Source organism: Priapulus caudatus, unplaced genomic scaffold (genome assembly GCF_000485595.1).
Source record: "Priapulus caudatus unplaced genomic scaffold, Priapulus_caudatus-5.0.1 Scaffold763, whole genome shotgun sequence".
Lineage (NCBI taxonomy): Eukaryota > Metazoa > Priapulida > Priapulimorpha > Priapulimorphida > Priapulidae > Priapulus > Priapulus caudatus.
This window is the reverse complement of record NW_014577824.1, coordinates 96,737-121,522: the sequence shown is the minus strand read 5'-3', so window position 1 is coordinate 121,522 and position 24,786 is coordinate 96,737. Positions and strand designations below refer to the sequence as shown.

The window sequence follows — 24,786 nt, the reverse complement described above, 5'->3', positions numbered from 1 at the left end:
TCGTGGCAGTAGGCCATCCTTGGAGGAGTTTTCAGTCATTGTCATTTGAGTCGATAAACTCTAACAGTGACCAAAGGGATAGCGATACACAAGATGAAGTATTTGTGTTTGTCGATATCGACTTAGAAAACAAACCACGTGCCAAATCCAACCTCAAGGTCAAGGTGGACACCGGTGCGCAGGGTAACATACTACCCCTGAGAATTTACAGAAGGATGTTCCCTGAGAGGTTGGACGATGGTGGGTTCCCACGGAGGGGAGCCACAAAGCCGCGGAGCACTGTGCTGACCGCATATAATGGCACGAGGATCCCACAGCACGGGTCCATTGATATCCCTTGTAGGTACCGTGAGTACCACAATGTGGCGGAGTTTTATGTGACTGACTCCGAAGGACCGGCCATCATGGGATTGCCAACGCTGCGTGAGCTACATGTGGTCAAGCTCAACTGTGAGATAACGACCAAAGCAGTCGTCAACAAGGACAAGGCACCGTACAGCGTACCTACGGCACCTGTCCAACTCACACATGTAGACTGTAAGGATGTCTTGGTCAAGCTATACCCAGACAGATTCGAGGGCATCGGCAACTTTAAAGCGATGTTCCACATAACAGTAGACCCATCTGTACAACCGGTGGTCCATGCCCCTAGACGCTGCCCAATACATCTACGAGACGAATTACGTAAAGAGTTAGATGGTATGGAGCAGATGGGCGTAATCACAAAAGTTACGGAGCCGACCGACTGGGTCAGCAGCCTGGCATTCAGACGCAAGTCAAATGGGCGACTGCGCGTGTGCCTAGACCCCAAGGATCTTAACACGGCAATCAAGCGTCCACACTACAAGACTCCCACGTTGAAGGAGATCACGCACAGATTTGCCGGGGCGACTACCTTCTCAAAACTTGATGCCCGTCATGGGTACTGGTCGATATCCTTGGATGCGCAATCGAGCCGGCTCACGACGTTCAACAGCCCAGCCCGTTCGGCAGATATCGTTTCCGGAGGCTCCCGTTAGGACTAAACGTGAGCCAAGATGTGTTCCAGGAACGTATGGATCACATTCTGGAGCAGTGTCCAGGCACCACTGGCATCGCAGATAATGTTGCAGTGTTCGGTAAATCAAAGAAAGACCATGACCGGAACCTACACAACCTCATGGAAGTCGCACGAGAACACGGCCTAGTGTTCAACATTTTGATGATGATGCTGTTGATGTTGCTGCTGATGTTACTCTTACTGCTGCTGCTGCTGCATTTGTGCCTGCAGATGAGACTATAGGTAGGTTTAGTAATATAGGGTTATCAACGCACGCAGATCAGTATGATTTTCTCACGCTCACAAAGCATGTGACGGATGAAGCACAGAGAGAATGTCTTATGGCACTGTTGTCACGCAATCATGGCGTGTTTGCGAATACTGACCAGGTGCTTTGGTTAACAAATCTTGTTGAGTTTCGTATTGAGACAGGTACAACGTCCGTTCAAAACGAAACCGTATCGGATGAGTCCGAAACAGCAAGACATTGTGCAGGTGGTGTCCGAGATGCTTGACAATGGCATCATCGTTCTGTCTTCATCTCCTTGGTCTAGTGGGGTGTTGCTCGTTCCTAAAAAGGGTGATCATTGGAAGATGTGCATTGATTATCGTAGATTGAATGTGGTAACAACCAAGGACAACTTTCCGTTGACGATTATTGATGATATTTTGCAGAATCTTGGCAATGCAGTTTTTCTCAACACTTGACCTCAGATCAGGGTATCATCAGGTTCCAATTGCACCAGACGATCAACCAAAGACAGCCTTCACCACAAATGCAGGTCTTTGTGATTTCAGTGTATCAAGTTTCGGTCTCTGCTGTGCTCCTGCTGTGTTCCAGAGATGTATGACTATGGCACTTGAAGGGCTTATTGGGAAAAGTGCGCTGGTATATATCGATGACATCAACGTATTTTCTTCTGACTTTGAAACTCACATGAGTCATCTTGACGAAGTCTTCTCTAGGTTGAGAGCTGTGAACTTGAGGGCAAAGCCTACGAAGTGCTCCTTCATGCGAAGTTCTGTCCCATACCTGGGACATGTGATATCACCACAGATACTGAAACCTAACCAGGGTAAGATCGAGGCCGTGAGTAAGATTCCACCCAAGGATGAGGCAGGAGTTCGCCAGTTCCTAGGATTAACAGGGTACTATCACAAATTCATATGCAACTATGCTGTTATAGCACGACCTTTAACGTTGTTGACTGTCAAAAAGGCTGAATTCGTTTGGTCTCCTGAAGCTGAAGAGGCGTTTCAGTCTCTAAAAACATGTCTGATATCTGAGCCACTTTATTGCACTTGCAGATCGTAATCTACCGTTCACGCTGTACTGTGATGCGTCGTCTATTGCAGTAGGAGCCTTACTCACGCAGAGATATGAACTCGACCAGGAACACGTGGTGCTCTACTTGAGCAAGAAGTTCAATGAATGTGAGGCAAGATGGCCGATAGTCGAGAAGGAGTGTTTTGCTCTGGTGTATGCTTTAGAGAAGTTGCGACATTTTCTAATCGGTTCAAAGTTCACGTTATTCACCGATCATCGGCCGTTAAAGTTTATTCTTGAAACAAAGTACCAGGGGGCGGTTTAATGTCCAAGCTGACGCATTGTCTAGACTTCCTACAGATATGCCAGTAGAACATGCTGACAGCGAGGGCAACACCACTTCTGAGGTAACACGAGAACAGGCTATGCTCATGGCACCTGTAATCTTACAGGAGGAAGATGGTGAGGGTGCGGTACCTGACGATGACAATGATTTTCTTGAAACAGGTCTCGATGTTTCATCACAGCAGATTCTTTCATTGCAGCAGCAGGAGAGACATGGTTGCAACATTCGAAGCAGAACACCCTTCACTCCGTCAACGCAGAGAGATGGCTGACTTCATATTAGAAGATGGGATTCTTTCCCATCTCGGAGCAGCCACTCATGACGGCGTTCCATGTCGACAACTTGTGGTGCCTAAATCCCTTGTTCCACAGGTTTTGTCGTGACTCGTTGTGTCATGACCATTTGTATGCTGGACACCTGGGCTTTCAAAAGACTTACTTGAAGGTGGCCGAGCGATACTATTAGCAACACATGTTCACTGACATTCAGACACACGTTCGAGCGTGCGTGAGATGCAATGCTCGTAAACTGCGACGTGAGTGGACCCATAATAAAAGTGTCAATGACACTGTAGCTCACCACAAAAAAAGGACACAAATGAGTGAGTAAGAAGTCAGTTTTAATTGAGCAACCATCGACGTACATTATAGAAACGATTGCCATCTGTATATCGCAATAATAATTTATAAACCAAAATGAATCACAATTTGTGATCGTAGATGGCGCTATACCCGCTTTGTAGCGATGGCGTCTGAAATAAATAGGTTATGCTGCGTTCCGACATGTTTTGTAAATCTTTACTCTAATATAGACGTTTTATCGGCCGGCTGGAGAGGAAATACCAATTTTGCATTAAAGATATTGTCAATGAAATCTTGTAAAACGAACCAGACGAGTGTGACACCACAGACTGTTTGTGTCTATATAATATGCTATATAATTGCCAAAACCTACCTAATTTGCATAAATATTTTTAAATATCAAAACCCCTTGCCCTTATTCATTCACATACCAAAAATGAGCAAAATCCGTTGAACCTGAACTGACTAATGCCAATTCCCATTTTTCCCAAAATAGGACGTTTAATATGGGAGCATAGCAGTAACAACTGTACCCAATTTCAAACATGTGGGCCAAACGGTTCCTGAGTTATCGTTGACCGAAGCAAAATGTTGGCGGACGGACGGACGGACGACGGACGACGACCCATGGCAATAGCTCAGCTTGACGATGTCAAGGTGAGCTAATAAAAAATGCGCCAGTGCCGAGGTATGTCAACGAGACCGTTGCCATTGACACTGTAGGACCTCTACCTGTGTCGGACAGTGGAAACAGGTATATAGTTACGTTCTTGGATCTTTACTCATCGTACCCTGAAGCGTACACAGTTAAAGACAAGTCGGCCGAGACGCACAGCTCATTGTTAATAGGTTCATCCCTACACATGGTTGGTCATCTGCTTTCATGACTGATAATGGGTTGGAGTTTTGTAATTCCCTTACAGCTGTCATCTCCAAGGAATTCAAGATCCATCACATCCGTACGTCTCCCTATCATCCGGCAAGTAATAGTCAGTGAGAGAGGTTCCACCGTATCATGAACAACATGATTGCGTGCTATTTGCAGGACTCTCACCATTTGGGATTCTAAGCTGGGTCCCATTCGATTCGCTTACAGAACGAGTGTTCATGGAACATCACAGTACATTCTATCCTTTCTTGTCTATGGGAGGGATATGCCGCTGGATACATTCCTTCGGCCACGTAAGGTATCGTACACTGATGATCCAGTGTCTTTGGCTCTCGACAGCTCAGGAGAACACGAGGCGTACACGAGAGAAGAATAAGGTTCTCTATGATAAAAGAGCCAAAAAGCAGGAGTTCATGCCTGGGGACTCTTATTTATTGGTTTAATCCTACGACTAAGAAAAGCAGTCTAGGAAGCTTGCATCGTATTGGTGGCCATATTATTTAATAGTTCAGCAGCTGTCTGTAGTTAAGTTCCTTATTAAGGATGTACAGTCAGGGCGCACACATATTGTACGTGTAGATAATGCAGATGGGGTCGTTGACGTATCACGTACTACAGATATGTACCCGAAGTAGTTTTAGGTTGTTTAGTATTATGTTTATATTTTATATGAGGTATGTTTAGGGTTAGGGTTAGGGTTAGGGTACACTTCTGTAGTACAAGTCTGGTACACTTTGTGTATACATATATGTACCTCGGGTACATATCTGTAGTACCTGATACGACAACGACCCCTTCAGCGTAGATAATCTGCGTCCAGCTTTTCCGCAGGGTGCATGGGGCAAGTACGTGCAAGGGGACAAGGTTCTGATGACAGGCACAAGGATGCAGCCGGAACGGAGTGCTAAATTCCTTCAAGCACATCACATGCCAGCAGCAGAATGTGATGAGTGGGAAGAAGAGGATTTGATTCCTCTCGCACAACTGCAGTAGTTGTACTGACATTCATTGAATTGTCAATAATATTTTTCTACTTACAGATAGTAGAACACTGAGTTAGACTGGCGACACAGGTTACGGTGTGAGTACAGGGTGCAGTGTGAGTGTAGTTGGGAGTTATAGCATTTGCAAAGTGTGCAGTAGGTGTTTGACAAGTGGTTTGAGGGCATGCAGGTGTTGTGTGTTGCAAGGTTGAATGTGAGCGAGAGTCTGGCACCACGTGTAAATAGTGTGAAGTGCAGTCTGCTAGTTATTATTATTTATATCGTATTTATATCATATCGTCATTAAATATTGCTGGTAGCATTAAAGGTTCTAGTATCGGGTACCATGCTATTAGTAATACAATGTTAGGTATGAACGTAGGGGAATATTTGTGGGGTAGGAGTAAAAGGGATTAAGATGTTAATGGGAGAGGATGGACATGTTATGATGGTAAATGATGTTGTTTCAGTAAATTAATCTGGCTTGGTAAGGATTTTGAGGTGTGGGTATTCCAGATGATCGTGGTTTTGGTTTATGTGTGGCCACACATATATTAAAGGCATGGTCGTGAGTGATATCAGTTAGGAGAGAGCTACTGTTGGGTGTTTCTCTAATTGTTACAGTTGCAGTGACATGTAGAGAGGAGAGCGTATAAGAGGATCTTTCTGCTGCACAGATTTCGGCGGGACATCGATGGGCACATCTTTCGGCAGGACATCGTTGCGGCAGTCAGTACAACATTTTGGCGAGGAGAAAAACTACCTTAATCACTTCAGTGACTTTAATACTCCTGCAACGACTTCAGCGACGCAGTACTTCAGCGAGAATTCAACGGGCAAAATCAGCAGAGTGAACGACCTTCAAATTTTTTCACGGGCAAATTCAGCAGAGTGAACGACCTTCAAATTTTTGAAAACAATATCTGAGCACGAAGACAAATGTGCTAGCAGATTATCAGTGCTGGTAAACTTTTGGCATAAACCATTGGACATTATAGAAGAAACTAAATGCCACAGCACATCTGACATCATTGCATTCTACAATCAATTATTGCATCGGCACAGAAACAGCAGCGCAGAAGATTAAGAGCAAGACCAGTGGAGGACATCGTAACATGGTTGAGGGATCAAGATTATTGTATTTTAGTGTATTTTATATTATATTGTATTTATTTCATTGTGTTATTTATATGCATTGTAGTGTTTTTGTATTTCAGGATATTGTACTGTATTGTAGTAGTTTCTGGTATTAATTAGTATGCTTGTATTGTTTTGTATTTCAGGTTATGCATTGTTGGTATTTTATTGAGTTGTTGTGTTGCGTTGTTTGTTGTTGTTGTTCTTTTTTCAGGGTTTCAAGGAATTGTCTTGCTTAAACAGATGGTTTTACTTGACAATTCGTGTCAAGTATTGAAATTATATAAGAGTGGTCAGTGAGTTTTGTTGGTTGGCAGTGTAAGCCATAGGTATTGTACTACCATGGAACTGGCTTTGGTACGATAGGTAAGTGGTCAGTGCAGTCTTTTAAACATTTTTTTTAATTATGGTTTTTTCATGTGTTCAGTGAAGGGGTTATTGTATTAGTATGGTCGACGGTATGTGGAACTTTATTTTGATGTCAGTCTCTATTCGTCAGGAAGAAGTAGTGTGTGTGTGTGTGTGTGTGTGTGTGTGTGTGTGTGTGTGTGTGTGTGTGTGTGTGTGTGTGTTAGATATGGTGTGTGTGTGTGTTAGATATGGGGGGTTTGAAGGTAGTTAAAGAGAAAATTTATATCAGCGGGGCGCTGAATCGATGATGGGATCATCGTTTTGTTGAAGGGGGAGGTAAATGAAACATGTGGTTTACAGATGCTACATTTATTAGTAGTTGTAGATAGATTTAGCTGCAATTAGACTAGGCTGGGTAGAGTCAGTCAGTTAGCATATAGGTTAGGAATACTAGTTGCGTGTGTGAGGTAGACGTGTTAGTTTAGGAATATCATTAGTCTAGACGAGTGCAAATTGGGGATATGGCAGGAGTTTATTTGAGTGAACAAAGAACTGGTAGTCGTGCGTAATTGGCTAGGAAGAGTTAGCTAGCTTGTTTGTGATTGGTGGGGATTGGCATATATATAGAAATTTGAAGAAAGTGGAGGGAATTGGAAACTGGCGTACGAATAAGCGTGTACCGTGCAGATCTGTATCAGTTGTAACAATATATCTTTTTACGTGAACACAAAATCTATATTTCTTCTTGATTATTTTACTCTATATTCTTTCATTCAAATCTTGTGTAACTTCTATGCTACATGGAGAACATTGACCAACACAGCTTTGTAGTAACAGTACACATCTGCTGTGGAGGTGGCATATAGGATATAATGACATGATAATATCAGGAGTGAATAATAATTATAATAGATTAATATTATTATTATTACCTCCGCCAAGGGGTTGGCAGGAGGTTATTTTTTCACCGGCATTTGTTGGTTTGTGGGTTTGTGAATTTGTTTGTTTGTGTACAGCCTAACTGGAAAAGTTATGGACGGATTGTCATAAAATTTTCAGGATAGGTCAGAAATGGGCTAACTTAGAATTGATTAGATTTTGGTGGTGATCCAGATCCAATTAATTAACTAATTAATTAATAGAATTTTCAGGATACGTCAGAATGGGTAACTTTAGAATTGATTCAATTTTTGGTATTGATCCGGATCCAATTAATTAATAAAAATTTTCAGAGAGAGAATTCAGCTGCCTTGGCAGAGGTCTGCGCTCTCCGAGTGCTCTAGTTACTATTGTTATTATTATTATTAATATTATTATTTATTATATGACTGTCATTTTTCCCACACGCTGATTGGTCAAAACCCCTCTTATAGGTCTAAATATATTGCGATGTTCCACCGAAACCTACAGAATCCGTGCACGCGAGGTGAATATAACAGTCCAAAACCCCGTCGGGCGCCTCGCAAGTGAATATTATAATCCAGGAACCTGTGCTGCAATTTTTGACCAATCAGAAGCGCGGATTGTCGTTGCCTCACTGGAGTGAAAATGGCAGACGCCAGTGTAAACAAACCCGACTTGACAAGATTTGGAACTGTTTCCGATGACCAGCTTAAAACCGAAATATGCTAAGTATGGATTGGTGCTACACATGGTTAAGTTTATAAAAATGTCATATAATAAAACAGTTATTGACCTATTTTCAGGTGAATACGAGGATTTATTAACCCTCAAAGGTGATATTTCCCTCGGCCTCCGGCCTCGAGAAATATCACCGTCTCGGGTTAATAATTCCTCGTATTCACCTGAAAATAGGTCAATAATTGTATATTATTATTACTAATACTATTATTATTCACTCCTGATAATATTGGTGTCAATGACATGAACTTTTATACATTGTCATGTAGCTGATGCAGGGTAGCAAGGGTGCGTATGATAATGACTATAGTGAGGATGATGAAAATGCACGGAAATGATATGGAGCATGATTTTATGTAACTAGTAATATTTAACCCGTCAAGGAAATCAGGTGCAAACAGATAACCTCGAACATGTTTTCATTATGCGCGACTCAACATTTTAAAGTAGAAAACGTCAACATAATCACAATCGTAGTTACAGAAGCAGAGCGTAGATGGTAAGATCATGTTTAAATCTCATGCATACGTCTATCATTTCGGAGTAGGCAAGAAGTGCAGCGTTTCAATTATACATCTTGGGAGCTGATGCAGTTTTGCAGTCGGGAAATCCATGTCCTGGTTTAGACATGTGTTAACCCGGAACAGACGCGATTTTTTTCTTGCTATGGAGCTAAATTTGTACTCGTTAAATGGAGAAATTGATTACGTTTTTGATTGGAATCGTGGAATAGGGCACGAAAAATGCAATAAGTATTTACACATAGGTAGTAAGAGGAAATAGACACTGGACCCATCAAGCTGATACGAAACATAATATCTTTCGAGCCCTCGGTTTTCTCTTCTTATACCTACGAAAGTTCTGTTTCTCGACGACACACATATAACGTGTCTCCTGTCATCTTACCATAAGCAGACTAGCTATAGAGTTCAAATAGCTCCGAGCTAATCTGCGAAGTGCTAGCCTTGCACACAGGTACTAGAGACAGATACAGACACGCTCTTATTTAATTTTTAATATTTTCTTTTAATTATTTATTATTTTAAGTTTGACTGGCAGGTTAGATCATTTTAGAATCATATACATAAACTTCCTTAACGAGTACTTCGATAAATATTGATAGGTATCGTTTCTAGTTCATGCTTACGATAGATGGCAGATCTGTGCAGTAGGGCGTAATATAATCCTCAAACACAGATTCGCATATATGTTTTAATATTTTGACGAGGAATGAGAGGTGCAGGGTGCGAAGTGCAGGGTGCGAAATTAACGGGAGTCCGGAGTCAAATACTCCCTGATTTACTGTCGGACTCCCTGATTTGACATATGCAGGAGTCCGTGTGACTCCCTGAAAATTCTGCCATACTAACTAGTTCGGTCCAGAGTACGGCCTCGCGGAATTACCGTCGTATTTTTCCAGCAAATGTCCAAAGACAATTTGGCACACGTGCAACCGCATGAATCTTCAAAATAAGCACACGCGTTATTGGTAATATCTTTAGTTTTGAACTTCAGGCTGCGGACTCCCTCTTTTTCAAAAGTTAATTTCTACCCCTGGAAGTGTAATTAAAAAAGACTACACACACACGCACGCAAGCACTCACGCACACACATGAAAGCCGTTATCTAATAATACAAAATAATGATACATCAAAAACAATATATAACTAGACAGAGGGCACTCACGGAGAGTGCATACCTCCGCGAGCATGTAACATGTATGTGCTCGCTGGTGGCGGCTGCTGACTGACTCGCCTGCTGCGGCCTCGCCGCTCACTGGTGGCTGCTGCTGACTCGCCACTCACTGACTCGACATGCTATCGATCGCGCCGCCCGCTCGCTGACTCTAGTTTCAGTTGTAGTAGTTCTAGCTTGTAGTAGTAGAATCGCTGAAATATTGATTGTTGCACGCAAGCGAGCGAGCTGCTGCTGACTCGATGCCCTAAGGTGAGCTGGTGCTGAATCGATCGCGTTAACGCGTGTAACATGTATACATGTGTATAACAGCTGGCTCGCTGCTGGCTACACACACACACGAACGCATCACACGAGAGGGATCACATTACCTCCCTGCAACTCCGTTGCGCAGAGGTAATAATACAGCAGCAATAATATATAATAATAATATAGAAACAAATATATAATAGTGTATCAACAATAATATAGCATAGTAATATAAAATAATTATGTGAAAACAAGAATATATAATACAGCAAAAATACTGCGTAATTATAAGAATAAAGCCACAGTCATAAATAATATTAATATAGCAACAATAATATAGCCGAATAATATATTATTATGATAATTACAACGATTGTGCACCTCTCGCTCAAGGTCATGTATGTGCGGCTGATGTAAATGTTACATGCGTTTCCAATTCAACCCATACGCGCTCGCACATACATCAGTACAAAACTAACTATGCTCACTCGTAGGCCTACAGTCACTTATTTTACACTTGGAATTCCCCAACACTAACATGTATATTAATAACTTGTTTACTTGTTAGTTTTGTAATGTTTATTAATTTACATATATTTACATATTTACATGTCTATTTTTTATTTTTTATTTATTCATTTATTTTTTTCATAATATTATTTATTTATAACATTTCGATTTATTTATTAATTTACTTATTCAGTTATTTATTTATTTATTTATTTATTCATCGTTTCGCCGTGCCGACAGAACTAGGAGAACATGGAACAACACAGCCTTGTAGTAACCGCACATTACTTCTGTGGAGGTGGGATATAATGACATGATAATATCAGGAGTAAGATAATATAGAAGAAGTATGACACTCCAAAACACGAGAAATTCAACATTTGCTTGCCTAATTTTACCAATGAAATATTACGTGCAACTCGATAAAAATTACATCTAAATTAGCGTTGGACATCCACCGCACACTCAAACTTTACTTTGTTTCCATACCTCTTCTTTTTATGGTGATATAGCTTTGAACGTCACACATGGTTCATAGCGTTTTACTGTGGTGGTGGTTCAGGTTGCCTGGGCTTGTTTCAAACAGTGGCTAACCTGTGAGGATTGGTCTTGTCTGTTGACAAGAATGCCACCTGTTGGCGGCAGGAGTAAGATAATAAAGGATATTATATAATATAGGATAATATAGTATATGCGTGTATATATACAGTGTGTATATATGTGTGTATATATAGGATAATATATATAGTGTGTATGATATAATATAGGATATAATATAGGATCCTATATTATCTTACTCCTGCCACCAACAGGGGGCATTCTTGTCAACAGACAAGACCATTCCTCACAGGCTAGCCACTGTTTGAATAGGTGTTAAGAAGTGCGCCAAAATTTTGGAAGGGCAGGGCTTAGAAAATGGGGATTCAAGTCTACAGCAACGAGCGTGCGACTTCTACACATTGTGTGAGATGAATTTTCCTGTTGAACTGTCTACACATGCTCTACGCACAATGCACGAAAAAAAACGAAACGCAGTGAAGGTATTACCTTTAACCGAGCATGTCGTGAAGATGTCAGAGTACCTCAAGGCTTAAGTACATGAACATTTGGGAATTCTGACTGGTAGCAAAGATTTGGGAACTCTGACTGGTAGCGAAGATAGCAGCAAACCAGCCGCATGGGATCGCTTGAACGCAGCAGTGTTGGCAAGCATTATTCTGTTCAACCGTAGACCCCAAGAGAAGGTATCCAAAATCACCCTAAAAGATTATAACAAGAAGAGGAAACCAAATGTCGACAAGATCGTTCCGGATGGCCTGTCAAAGATGAAACAAGCCTTATGCAGGTCCTTCCACAGACTGAAGTCAGAGGAAAACGGGGAAACACTGTACCTGTACTTCTTAATAAAGACACGAAGATAGCCATCGATTGTTTAATCAAGAATAGAGAAATGGCGGGAGTGAACCCAAATAACATCTACCTCTTCGCAAGATCGCATTACGCAGGAATTGGACATTTGCAGGGGTGCGATGTTCTCCGAGAACTATCGAAAGCCAGCGAAGCAGCCCAGCCAGAGAACATCAGGTCAACTAGACTCAGAAAACAGATTGCGACAATATCTCAGATTGTGAACCTGAAAAAGAATGAATTAGATGTATTGGCAAATTTCATGGGGCATGACATGTGTACACCGAGAATACTACAGATTACCACAGGAGACTCTCCAAGTAGCAAAAATCAAAGCTACTCCTGGCATCTGAACAGGGTCAGACACAACTTGTAGGAAAATCCCTGGATCAAATTTGAATTCAGCGTCGAGACGGGTATGTACATAGCATTTTACAAGGTCACAAACTACAAATACAGAACATGCGCAGATATCATATTTACATATTTTCTATATTCTCACATGCTGATTTGTTTAAGCTGCAAAATATTAGAATCTATTTGCTTTCTTGTTTTGTGTTGGTATTCACTGTATAGATGTTTGTGTTGGGTGATCTATGGGGAAAATATTGCTATGTAAGTTTTATTAACCACTATGTGCATGTTCAAATGCTAATTAATGTCAATGTTTGTTTATCCGAAGTCGAAGGCGAGGATGAAGAGGGCAACAAGAGCAGTGACGAGATTGTCGATGGGAATATCAATTTAAAATGCTATTTTAATTTAGGTATGCCCAGACATTTGAATTGTTTACCATTGTTCAAAACTCACAAGCCTTTAAACACAGTCACTGATAACGTAATTAAGATAATTCATAAACTCTCACTCAATTATGCTTACTGTTACTTACTGCTGTTATTTTACTGGTTTGGCAAATAACGCAGATGGTACTGACAATACGGCCGTTCCGGAAGAGATTTCTGCTGCGGCACATTCAGGTATGTACCATATATTCATATCCAAATCCAAAGAGAGAGAAGAGAGAGAGGCACATTCAGAGTTTAGGAGACTTTTGTATGTGTCATTGCTACTTGCAACTGGTTGTCCCTCGATGTTCTCTCGCTCGCTTCTTTCAGTGGTCTGTTTAATCGGTGGTGGACTGGTCTTTTGACTTTCTGCCTTTTGATTATGTTTAGTGAATAAATTGACTACATTGCAATCTGTTCATTTAACATACGATCACAGCCACCAGTCGGAAGGGCAACAGAAACAGTGGTCAGAAGAGGAAAAGACCGCTGTCCTGAAGCACTTCCGACATCTGGTCGACCTGCGGCGTTTGCCCCAGAAACGCGACATCGAGAAGGTTCTTGTTCTAGAACCAGTGTTGGCCACAAGAACATGGAAGAATATTAAAGACTTCTGCAGGAACGCCCAGTAAACCACCGATGTGGTTTTGAGATGGTTCTGGCAGAAGATTTTCTAGCCGCTCCCTTCCTCCACCGGAAAACTATTCCCTCTGATATTACTAGGCCATTGTAAAGTGCTTTCAGGGCATTTTGTAATTGGTCAATAACTCGAAAAATATAGTCGGTAGACACCTGAATTTTGTCTAGTAGCTTCCCTGGTTTACGTGGACACTGGCTATGTGGCTGAAATGTTTAAAAAGCTACAAAATCTGTGTTTACATATCAATATTGAAGTCTCTCGAACTGATACTGGAAATAGTTATTGGGTCCGTGCAAAGTACCGGTACATTAAACGTGTGGGACACCAGTCAATGAATTCCTGCCTCTGTAAAACACACGAGAACATGCAGCTACTCCTTAAGGCAGTCCCACGGCTACCCTTCAGTTCAAGCCCTGACGAATTCGTAAAGGAGACAACAGTGGAGCAGGCTCAAGTAATTCTGGAAGAGCAGATGACTACACCTACCATCACCTACTGGGAATGGGGCCAGGCTGAAGTAACGTACGGCAATGTAATCAAGAAGAGGATTAAACGGATTCAGTATTCACTAGAAAAGCCCGAGTTCGTTACAAAATTCATCAACCAGATGACTCTGTTCAAGGCACACGCCGCCCGCATCATCGCACAATAAAAGGCAGTTCACACCCTGAAGAATAACCTCCCATATGTTGCAGTGTTCGGTAAATCAAAGAAAGACCATGACCGGAACCTACACAACCTCATGGAAGTCGCACGAGAACACGGCCTAGTGTTCAACATTGACAAATGTGAGGTCAATAAGCGAAGCATGAAGTTCTTCGGTCTCGTGTTTGACCCTGATGGAGTCCACCCAGACCCGGACAAAGTCAGAGACATCAGGAATCTAGCGGTGCCCAGTGACCCCAAGCAGTTGCAGGAATTCCTGGGCATCGTCATATACATGTCTCCGTTCATCCCGAACCTATCGCAAGTGACTGCACCTCTGCGAGAGCTCATGAAAAGAGGAACAGAGTTCCAGTGGTCCCCGTCACATCAGATCGCTTTTGAGAAAATAATCGAGCTGATCTGCCGAGAGGTCACCCTCAGCTACTTTGACCCAAAGCAAGAGTCTTTACTGCAGGTCGATGCATCCAGCAAGGGCCTCGGCGCCGTATTACTACAACACGACAGATCAGTGGCATTTGCGTCAGTCATTGAGTGACTGCGAGCAGAGATACGCCAACATTGAACGCGAGCTACTAGCCGTGGTATTTGGGTGTGAGAAATCCCACACATACTTGTACGGCAAGCACTTCACAGTCGAGTCGGACCACAAGCCGCTTGAAATGATCCACTTGAAAAACTTGGCAGCTGCACCGCAGCGACTGCAACGCATGTTGCTACGCATTCAACCGTACGACATCACAATCCGATACCGGCCAGGAAGAGAGGTGCTGATAGCTGACGCACTCTCCAGATCACCTGGGAATGACAGCGCTACGATCGACCTGGCCATAAGAGTGGACTACGCACAGTGGTCGACCCAGAACTGCCAAATACTGCGCGACAGCACACGCAGCGACGCAGAGCTTAGTGCGTTAATAAATATTGTCGTCACAGGGTGGCCGGAAAGGCAGAAACTGCTTCCGCTACCGCTGCGTCCATATTAGTCATACAGGGACGAGCTCATCGTAGACGATGGTGTCATCATGAAAGGTGATCGTATCATAGTTCCAGCAAACATGCGGATGGACATTCTGGCTCGGCTACATGAGTCGCACCAAGGTATCGAGAAAACGAAGTTGAGAGCGCGAACATGTGTGTATTGGAACAATATAAACTCGGATATAGAGAACCTGGTCCGAAAGTGCAGCATATGCCAGCAAGCTCAGAGGACGCAGAGTCACGAGCCGCTGCTGCAGCATGAGCTTCCAACCAGGCCCTGGCAAGTCCTGGGTACGGATCTATTCTACCTGGCAGGTGATGAATACCTAATGATCAGTGATTACTACTCAGAGTTCCCCTTCGTCAAGAAAATTGGCAGCAGAGCCACGAGGCAGGCCATTGTGAACATAACTAAGAGTATCTTCGCTGAACAAGGAGTACCTGAGACCGTAATAAGCGATAACGGTCCACAGTTCGATGGTCAAGCTTACAAGGTTTTCGCCGAGAAGTGGGGTTTTGACCATGTAACAGCGAGCCCTCATTACCCGCAGTCAAACGAGCTGATACTGAGCGCCAGGTACAGACCGTCAAACAGGTCCTGACTAAAGCAGAGCAGCAGGAATTGACGTAGACATGGCAATGTTAGTGCTCAGGTCTACACCGATAGACCATCACCTCCCGTCACCAGCTGAACTGTTGAACGTGAGGAGAGCAAACTGCCTTCCATACGCGTCGTCCAATACCCGGGAGCTCGGGTTAATGAAAGCCCTGTGGTCTATGTTGACTACATGTATATATGATATGACTGTGTTGTGTACTTACAGGTGACATATGTACATTTGTGGCGCTGTTGATGGAAACTCCCGCCTGATCACCTTTCTAGATATCACATGTGAGAATTCAGCAAGGAACAACTGTGTTTTCTTCTTATGTGGTGTTCAACAATATGGATTGCCATCAAGAGTCAGAGTGGATGATGGAGGTGAATACATGGAAGTAAGGCGCTATATGGAAAGAGAAATGGGACAAGGCAGAGGTAGCGTAATTGTGGGGACTTCTGTCCACAATCAGAGGATTGAAAGGATGTGGAGAGACGTGTATGCAAAGGTGTTGGCGATTTATTACAGACTCTTTTACCACTTGGAAGATCATGGCATTTTGGACTTGTCATCTAACATTCATTTATTTGCACTTCATTATGTGTTTGTACAAAGAATACAGCAGGACTTGTCCAGGTGGGCTGCAGCTCACAATAATCATGGCCTAAGAACTGAGCACCATCAGACACCCATGCAACTGTGGATGTCTGGCATTATCCAGCAATCGCAATCCAGTTCTACTGCCATCAGAAATGCACTCAGTTTTAATATTGATGCCGAGGTTGTTAGGGAGCATCACAGTTTGGATTGGGAAGAACAATCAACAAGGCTAAATGTCCCGATCAGCCACATTCATGACCCATTACCAGAAGAGAGACTGATCGAGATGAGCCAGCAAATTAATGTGATGGCAGAGTGTGAGGATTATGGATTGGGATTTTATGGACGAGTTGTGCAGTTTATCACTACACACAGTGTTTAAAAATGATTTTCTGTTGTGAAATTTTGTTTACATCATCTAGGCCCCTAGTTGGTATAACCAATCAGATAAAACTTTTTTTCAGAAAAAAAATTAAATTCAGGGTATAGACAATTGAAAACCTCATTAAACAAAATTTCCAGTATTGAGCGAAGAGTTGTCCTTTATTTTCAGTAGGTATTTACTTGCAAATAGACCATATTTTTCTGCCAATTTTTCAGATGGATTCTAATTTGGTATATCATCATTTTTTGGTATATCTGTAGACCTCCTCGTGTTGACATCAAAATTAATCTATCTTACTGATACTAGCAACATATACCAAGCATGTCTATTGTCTGTGTAATTCTGGAGATATTATTGAGCAGACAATAATTCTGGAGATATTATTGAAGCTCAAATTCATACATGATATATAGTGAAAACCAGAAAGTATTATGCCTTTTTTTATTGGGTTTTAAAGTTAAGGAACCCAAAGTGAAACTGGACCAAGGTGTTTTCTCACTTTACAAGAACAATTAGTCTGCACTAAAACATGGTTTCACCAATTCTCTCTCTCAGCAGAATATTATGTTGTAACATGTTGCAATGTGCTTACTGCTATTAAAGCATAAAACTTAAAAATTCATTTTTAACATCCATCACATATGCTATCACACATGTCCATATATAAGATATAATGGTCAGGCATGTTGCAAACAGGCTGCACATTCATACACAAGAACAGTGTACTACAGTAAAACCTTTATAGTGGTCACCCAAAGGACTAGGCAAAATTGGCTGCTATGGGCAGGTGACCACTCTGTGGAGGTCCAGACCAGTAGTTGGACTTATTTCCAAAGTACAAGTACATATACAGTTTATGTAGAGATATGAGCTTGAGCATTTATAAAACCTTATACTATATTGCTTAGAATAAAACTAATTATGTTGTACATGTATAAATATTTGTTTAGAAAAACTATTTCCGCATGTGTAGACAGATACACAGTAATCAAAGAAAATATTTTAAAAACATCATCCGAGATAATATGCAACATAATTGGGTGTCATGTACATAACAAAAATCGTCATGTACATAACGGGAGCAATGTTGCCATCTATTGATAACTTAACACACTACTTGCAAGCCATAAAGCATTGCATAGTAGTTTAACCCAGTGACGATAGATGGCATGACGTGCCTATCACCAAACCAAGTCCAGAATTTGTATTTTCCCGGGTGAAAACTATGTGTTTTCAACTCCTGTAACTTTCTTCAGTATTAAACCATAACTGATGTATAGCATCAATAACATGGTAAGTGTTCGACGCATGTATATGGTTCTGAATCACTGGGGTAGATGTACAGATTCGTTCTGGCACTTTTGCTGGGCAATATTAGTAGTTGTATTGAAGCAGGATCATGATGATGTCATGCCGTTATGGACGTGATGTTTCGTTATGTACGTGATGGTTTTGATGTTTCATGATTTTCCAATTCAGTAATGTACCTGGCGTTGCGTCGCTGTGCTGGGACCACTCGGGGCCTAGCAGAGGGGCTCAATGTGTACCAAATAAACTATTGTCTATTGGTTTTATCCCGAAAAAAATTGTTTTATTATGAATTATAGGCATATTATAATGGTCAATATTTTGGTATTGGTTGGGAATCACAATCAGCCCCTTGGTGGATTTAATTATCCTGTAACATATTCTTACACAGTATTTTATTTTATTTTATTTCCAGTTATAATATAGCATAGCAGAACGATGGAAGCTACTAAAGGGAAACCACTCACAGGGGCAGAACGTGCCCAGAGATGGCGCAGTCGCCACCATTGACCTGAAGATATGAGAAAGATAGCAGATGCCAAGAAGCTACAGTGTTCCACTGCAAATTACACTAAGGAGGCAGAGGCACACTTGATAGCCTTGTCTAGAGCTCGCAGCCAGCGCTACCGGGATAAGTTGAATCTAAAAACAATCAATGAAAGACGCAGGAAGAATCGCCTTCCTCCCCTGAGTAGTGAAGATTTGTGAAAACCAGCAGAAAAACCTACTGCACCTGAGGTTCCACTGGCGCCACGTCCTAAGCACCTGCATGAAACTCGCCGATCCCTACGTAATACCAGTTCACATGACACCACTTCTGAATTTGACGCGTCAAAGGAGGTTGTGGGTCTATCTCAACCTCTTACTGTTGATTTCAAATTCCATGATAAAAAAATCCAACAAAACGCAGCTACGCTAAAGAAGGCTCAACGTGACTTCCTTGACATGCAGCGTAACGTCTGGCGTTTATAGAAGCGATGTACTACGACCGAAGACGACACTTCCAGCTCGTCTAGTGATGAAGGACTTTCTGACAGCACTTTAATAGAGCCAGCGAGTCCAGAAACTGACACTGGACCTCTACATATCAGCACGCCGCAGCCATCGCAGAGTACCAATTACCCAATGCCACCCCAGCAGATCTCGCCAGTTCGTCCAGTTGTATCCAATACCAAGGCAGCAGGACAACCTGCCCCGACCACTAATAGTACTGCTGAGCAGCTGATGCGCGCGGACGGCATCTCACCACGTAAGGCTCCGAAGATATTTAAGCAGTTGCGGTTGGGTGTGGCTGTGCTTGAAGAAGTGAAGCAGTTCACACCCAAAAAAGTCTATTATCGCAAAAGCTCTTATTGCCAGTGATAGACTTAAGAAGAACCGCAGCATTACTGCACTTGGCCGGGGGCTGGCACCGACAACTTGGCGTGCGTACATGTCAAAAGCGCCTCCGCATACAAAAGGCAACTTACTCCAAATTGGAGAACACCGTCCTAGAATTCCTGAAACGACCAGATAACTCTGTTTGCATGCCTGGGAAGAAAGATACCGTGACCATCCACAAGGTTAAGCACCAAATGTATGTCCTTCATTACTACCTACACATTAACCTCTAACTATCGTTGCAATGGTATACTTGCGGTATTTCTTGTGAACAAACATTCGATTTGCGAACTTCAAATGGCCATTTCTGGCGGCGCTGCAGCAGCGCCAGTCAGCGGGAACTATGTATTTCCGCATGTGGAGGGGTGACAGGTTGGGGTGGTTGTGGAAAAAAACATTGTTGTTGTCAAGTAACAAATTAAGCGACCAAAAGAGATTGTAATATCAACCCGCAACCCGCCCACCCCTCCACATGCGGAAATACATAGTTCCCGCTGACTGGCTGGAGTAAGTTGGTCCATTTGCTAGCCACAAGTTCCCATCTCGCTTAACACTACGTGGCGAGAGGCGTGTAACTAGTCGGAGCCTGTACTGTCCTCCGCCGTGTAACTAGTCGGAGAGCCTGGTCGGTTTAGTCCATTGCATGCCCCATGGGTCGGTCTATAGCCCAGCGGCAGTTAATGTAAGCGGCTATAGTACTAGAGTAGAGCTATGTTTGTGCAAGCTCTGTTTTAGTGTTTACCTCTGTTTGCCCAATCTCAAGATTGGTTGCCCAAACTGTGGATGCGCTGAAATTCCAAGTTTGTGCAAGATTCCAAGTTTGGGCACAACATGGATAAATCAATGACAATCACAATGGCAATGCAATGATCAATGCACGTGAAGCCATGCAATGATTATTGAATCTTTTTGAGTTTTGTGACTTACGGTCTTACCTTAGCAAAAACCTACGCAGCACTCAATGAGTCAATGCTCTTTATTTTTTAATATATTTTCTCTCCTTGCCCTACTATCTATCCTTGAATCCTTATCCATGAAATTCCGCTTCATTGCAATGGGATAATTACGAGGTGAGCAATAATAACATCACAGGAAGCGTAAACGGAAATGGTGTCGTAAATTGTTGGTTCCCGTTTTATCACACGCAAATACACCCGCCCGCATACTTACGCGTTTGTAATGCATTCACTCTTATAACTTCACACTGACAACGGTAGTTTAATTAGAAGATGCATGAGCAGTAGTATATGTACCTAACATAACGATAAGGAAATTTTTTTCAGCTTTGTTAATTTTGACGATATTTTCGAGGAACTGCGTCTGAGAACGTTGGCTGTCAATCAAACCCAAAGCATGGCGGCGTCCTTTGCCACGTAAACAAACTTGTTTCATGCAGAGAATATCACCGTATTGAACTTCTATTTTAGCTTGGCGGAAGCTATGTGTGGAATACAGATGAAATAACGAAGTTGTGCTGATTCTTAGCTGGTAAGATCATGTCAGCTGGTGCGCACGGCGAGTCCTTGTACAACTTACAACTATACAACTTACAAATGAAGTACCAGGCCTAGGGGCCACAAGACGAAAGCTAAATTACGTATGAGCCGCATCGCCATCGGTATCGGCATTGACTAGGCGAGCATATTCTCAATAGTACAATACTAAAAATGTGTATGCACGTGTATAGTATGTGTTGTGTAAATATGTGTATTTTTCTGATTATGTCAAAGAAACTGCTTGTGTGGACTGCCAGGTGTTACTCAAGATTAATCTTGTCTTATAGTTAACCCGACCAGGCTGTGTGACTAACGTCAATACACCGATTGACAGTTCTCCGCCTATGTTCTGCGCCAGTAGTTTCGCATCTCCGCGAGAGGCCGGATGTGCGAGTAAACTTCGCCATGTTGTTTATCTCGATGCGTTGTCTACCTTGCATACGCAGGTCGCTCACCTTTGTGTCGAAGAACAGTGCACGTAGAAGGGAATAGAGCACCGATAATGGATGACCTAGTCACATGACACTTGATACATTTAAATTATGGTCAATTCATGCTCTAAAAGTCTTTCTTAAGCCAATACGATCCGTTTGAACAGCCCTTCACACTACACGTTTCACACGAGTAAAGAATTTTACTCGCAATTCTGGGACAGAAACTTCTCCCGACCTTTGACCTTAGGCTTAAGCGCATGCGCAGTGTTAAACTGTCAGCGGGTTTATATACATTACGTCAATACACAGACGTCATATACGTCTATACGTCTATACAACATACGTCATATACATACGTCAATAGGTATTCTAACCCTGGCAATATTATAAAATACCGTTTCTTGGAGCTAACTCTTAGTATCGCTCATGGGGTTTATGTCCCCCAGGGTACTGCCGGAATGTACCCTGGGTTCGGTCCGGTATATACCGGAACGTACCTAGCTGGTACTAGCTGATATGGTTAGAGTTAGGGTTAGGGTTAGGGAGTATAGGCGTAGGTGACTCCCTAGACTCGTTAGTGGAGTAGGCGAGGTATACGGTCTGGCATATTAGATAGTAGTATTTAGTACCAGGGTACGTTCTGGTATACCGGACCGTACCCAGGGTACGTTCTGGCAGTACCCTGGGGGACATAGACCCTATCAGCCAATTAGTATCCTACTAGTACTAGTACTAAGTCTCGGTGTAGATCGACCATAGTCACGCTCTCGGTGTAGACCACGGTACAGTATTATGAGTATAGTCATTAGACATTAGTCAACGCAGTCAATAAAGTTTAACTTTAGTTTTTAGACATTGAATTACACCAGTTTGTCTCTTGCTTCTTTGTACGTCATGGGGAGGATTGACTCTCGGACGTATTCACCTATTATGTTCGGCTGTTTTGGCAGCAGTGGACCCATTGTCGCGCACATCGAGACCAACGTGGAACGGCAACAGCATGTCTGCTCCGCCGTCTGTGACGCGCACGATCGCGCTCTGCTCCATTGCTAACCTCATCAATGCTGCCGATCGCATCATCATGCCCATAGCCATCGTACCGATGACGGACGAATTCAAGTGGAACTTACACTGGCAGGGCTGGATACTCAGTTCATTTGCGTTCGGCTACATATCTAGTCAGGTTAGTTTATGCACGTCAAATTTTGCTATAGACATGCAACAAGAGAGATTGTATGTGCAATTTGTTGTAAAAAAAATTTTCAGCTATTTTGATTGAGGTTTTTTTCACACAGCTTTGTTAGTTTATGTGTAAACTTAAAAACAAATAGAACTTAGATGAACATTAAAAATTTGGCCATCAATGAGTTTTAGAGCATGCACCTGGTTCAGAGGGTATTTGTAGATCTATGAGCAACAATACAATCCTAGATAGATAAAGAAATAGTTTGTTGTACGCATAACTGAAACATGCCAGCTATCGATAAGGAAGTTTCTAGATTCATATAGCACAACGTGTAACTGGTAATGGCAGTAGTTTACTCAGAATTACCATGCATGTAATTTTAATGAACTGATGTGTCGTGTATTTTTCGAGCGTTGCACAATTAATATTCCATTAAATTTAATTCTATTGTAGATTCTTGGCAGTGGGGCAGCGCGAAAGTATGGAGGCAAGCGGGTACTGACGTGTGCTGTATTTCTCTGGTCCCTGTCCACACTTCTAACACCTGTGGTAGCACCATCATTAGTCCTGCTGATTCTCTCACGGACACTGCTGGGATTTGGAGAAGGGTTAGGTAAATATACGGCGAATTAGGCGTTATAGGCAGTGATGGAATATAAACAGTGCAGGTTTGCTAATAGTGTCCGGCTTCATAATTTAATGTGTCAGTTGAATGTTGTGCTTTCTCTACCGAAATTTGATGCCACAAATACCACACTGATGACTGCACTGTTTATGCTCACGGTACCAAATGCGACGTGTAGTTCACGTTCTAATTGGTTTTCATCCACAAATTTGTCCCATTCTGGTCCAGTTATCGGCAAAACCAGTCCCATTGCAATATTTTACGTTATGATATTTTGTGCAATATGATATATGTGCAAGTATAATTTTTCTGTTTTGGGAAGTTTCTTTTGGTTAGGGCAAGGTGGTATGGTTGCTGACATAGCTAATTCAAGCTGTAGGCATGCTGTCGTTGTTTGTGTATTATCGTCATTGTTACTCTGCCTTACCTTTAGCTCAGTTTTGCTTATACCTGCTAAATTCAATTTACTATTTTGTTTTGTTTTCAATTTAGCTGAGAACGACGATTCCGACCATGACGATGATGTCTAGGACCCAGACTATGTGGACATGGGTAGTGAAGATAATGATGATGACAGTGAAAACCCAGACGAGGAAATAGAACCGACAGCCCCAGAACAGATTTCAACATCCCCAGAACAGACTGTAACATCCCCAGAACAGACTGTAACAGCTCCAGAACAGATTGCAATTACAATTACAACGAATGATGGAGTATTGATTTACAATACCGATATCACTGTTGTCACTACAAATAACAACGGTCAACCCAAGTGGGACAAAAAGCATATATGTCTGTATTGCAAGAAACCACAATCAAAATTCGCCAGACATTTGATGACACAACACGCAAATGAAGTGGACGTAATTGATGTCAACAACGAGGAAAATTATGCAAAGAAAAGGGCAAAGTTGGCCAAACTTAGAAACATTGGCAATCACCGCCACAACTGCCAAGTTCTCAGAGATGACAAAGGAGCTCTAATTGTGGGTTACAGACCATCTGTAGCAATAGCGGCCGACCAGTATGCCCCCTGTGAATTCTGTTTTGTGTACCTTGTTAGATCAGATCTGTGGAAACACAAGTGTCCACTAAAACCAACTGAAGCGAACAGTAATGATGGTCCATCCAGGGTAAAGAAGACAATGAGACGACCAGCTGTAACAGGCAAACTCCTTTTACCGTCACCGCCAGGAACAAGTCTACCTGTACACGAGATTTTACAGAGCATGAAATCTGATAATATTTCTCTTGTAGTTCGATGTGACCAACTCCTGATTAGAATTTGGACGAAGGGAGCATATGAAGCTTGGCCATGACAAAGACCAGCACAATGAGATTCGTGCACATGTGAGGCGAATGGGAAGGCTATTCATCAAGCTGAGTGCTACTAGTAAAATGCCAGATGCTTCTCTTTCAGAATTTATCAACCCGTCATACTTTCGATTATTAGTGGAATCTGTCAAGTCGTTGGCAGAGTTTGATGAGGAGAACCAAACGTTTGGCGTCCCGAGTCTTGCTCTTAAACTTAACCAAGGTGTTAAGAAGTGCGCCAAAATTTTGGAAGGGCAGGGCTTAGAAAATGGGGATTCAAGTCTACAGCAACGAG

The 24,786-nt window shown here is 42.4% G+C and overlaps 2 protein-coding genes across 3 annotated transcripts in view; both read left to right on the top strand.

The window, feature by feature from the left end:
- The first annotated feature begins 15,992 nt into the window (after positions 1-15,992).
- Positions 15,993-16,796, top strand: LOC106813386. The gene has a single exon (XM_014817521.1). The coding sequence runs from the start codon at positions 15,996-15,998 to the stop codon at positions 16,743-16,745; it is 750 nt and encodes a 249-aa protein (XP_014673007.1). The 5' UTR covers positions 15,993-15,995; the 3' UTR covers positions 16,746-16,796.
- Positions 16,797-20,793: 3,997 nt separating this feature from the next.
- The window catches only part of LOC106813385 (ascorbate transporter, chloroplastic-like), a 37,378-nt gene continuing 33,385 nt past the window's right edge, over positions 20,794-24,786 (top strand). The window contains exons 1-3 of one of the 2 annotated variants that reach the window (XM_014817520.1): positions 20,794-20,924; positions 22,320-22,549; positions 23,006-23,165. In XM_014817520.1, coding sequence (XP_014673006.1) covers positions 22,367-22,549; positions 23,006-23,165 — 343 coding nt within the window. In that variant the 5' untranslated portion in view covers positions 20,794-20,924; positions 22,320-22,366. Of the gene's footprint in view, positions 20,925-22,316; positions 22,550-23,005; positions 23,166-24,786 lie in introns of both variants that reach the window. The other variant, XM_014817519.1, reaches the window with a different exon arrangement.

Bases quoted from the DNA above. Each gene is read 5' to 3' on its own strand.
- LOC106813386 (XM_014817521.1), top strand. From the start codon at position 15,996: ATGTACATTTGTGGCGCTGTTGATGGAAACTCCCGCCTGATCACCTTT.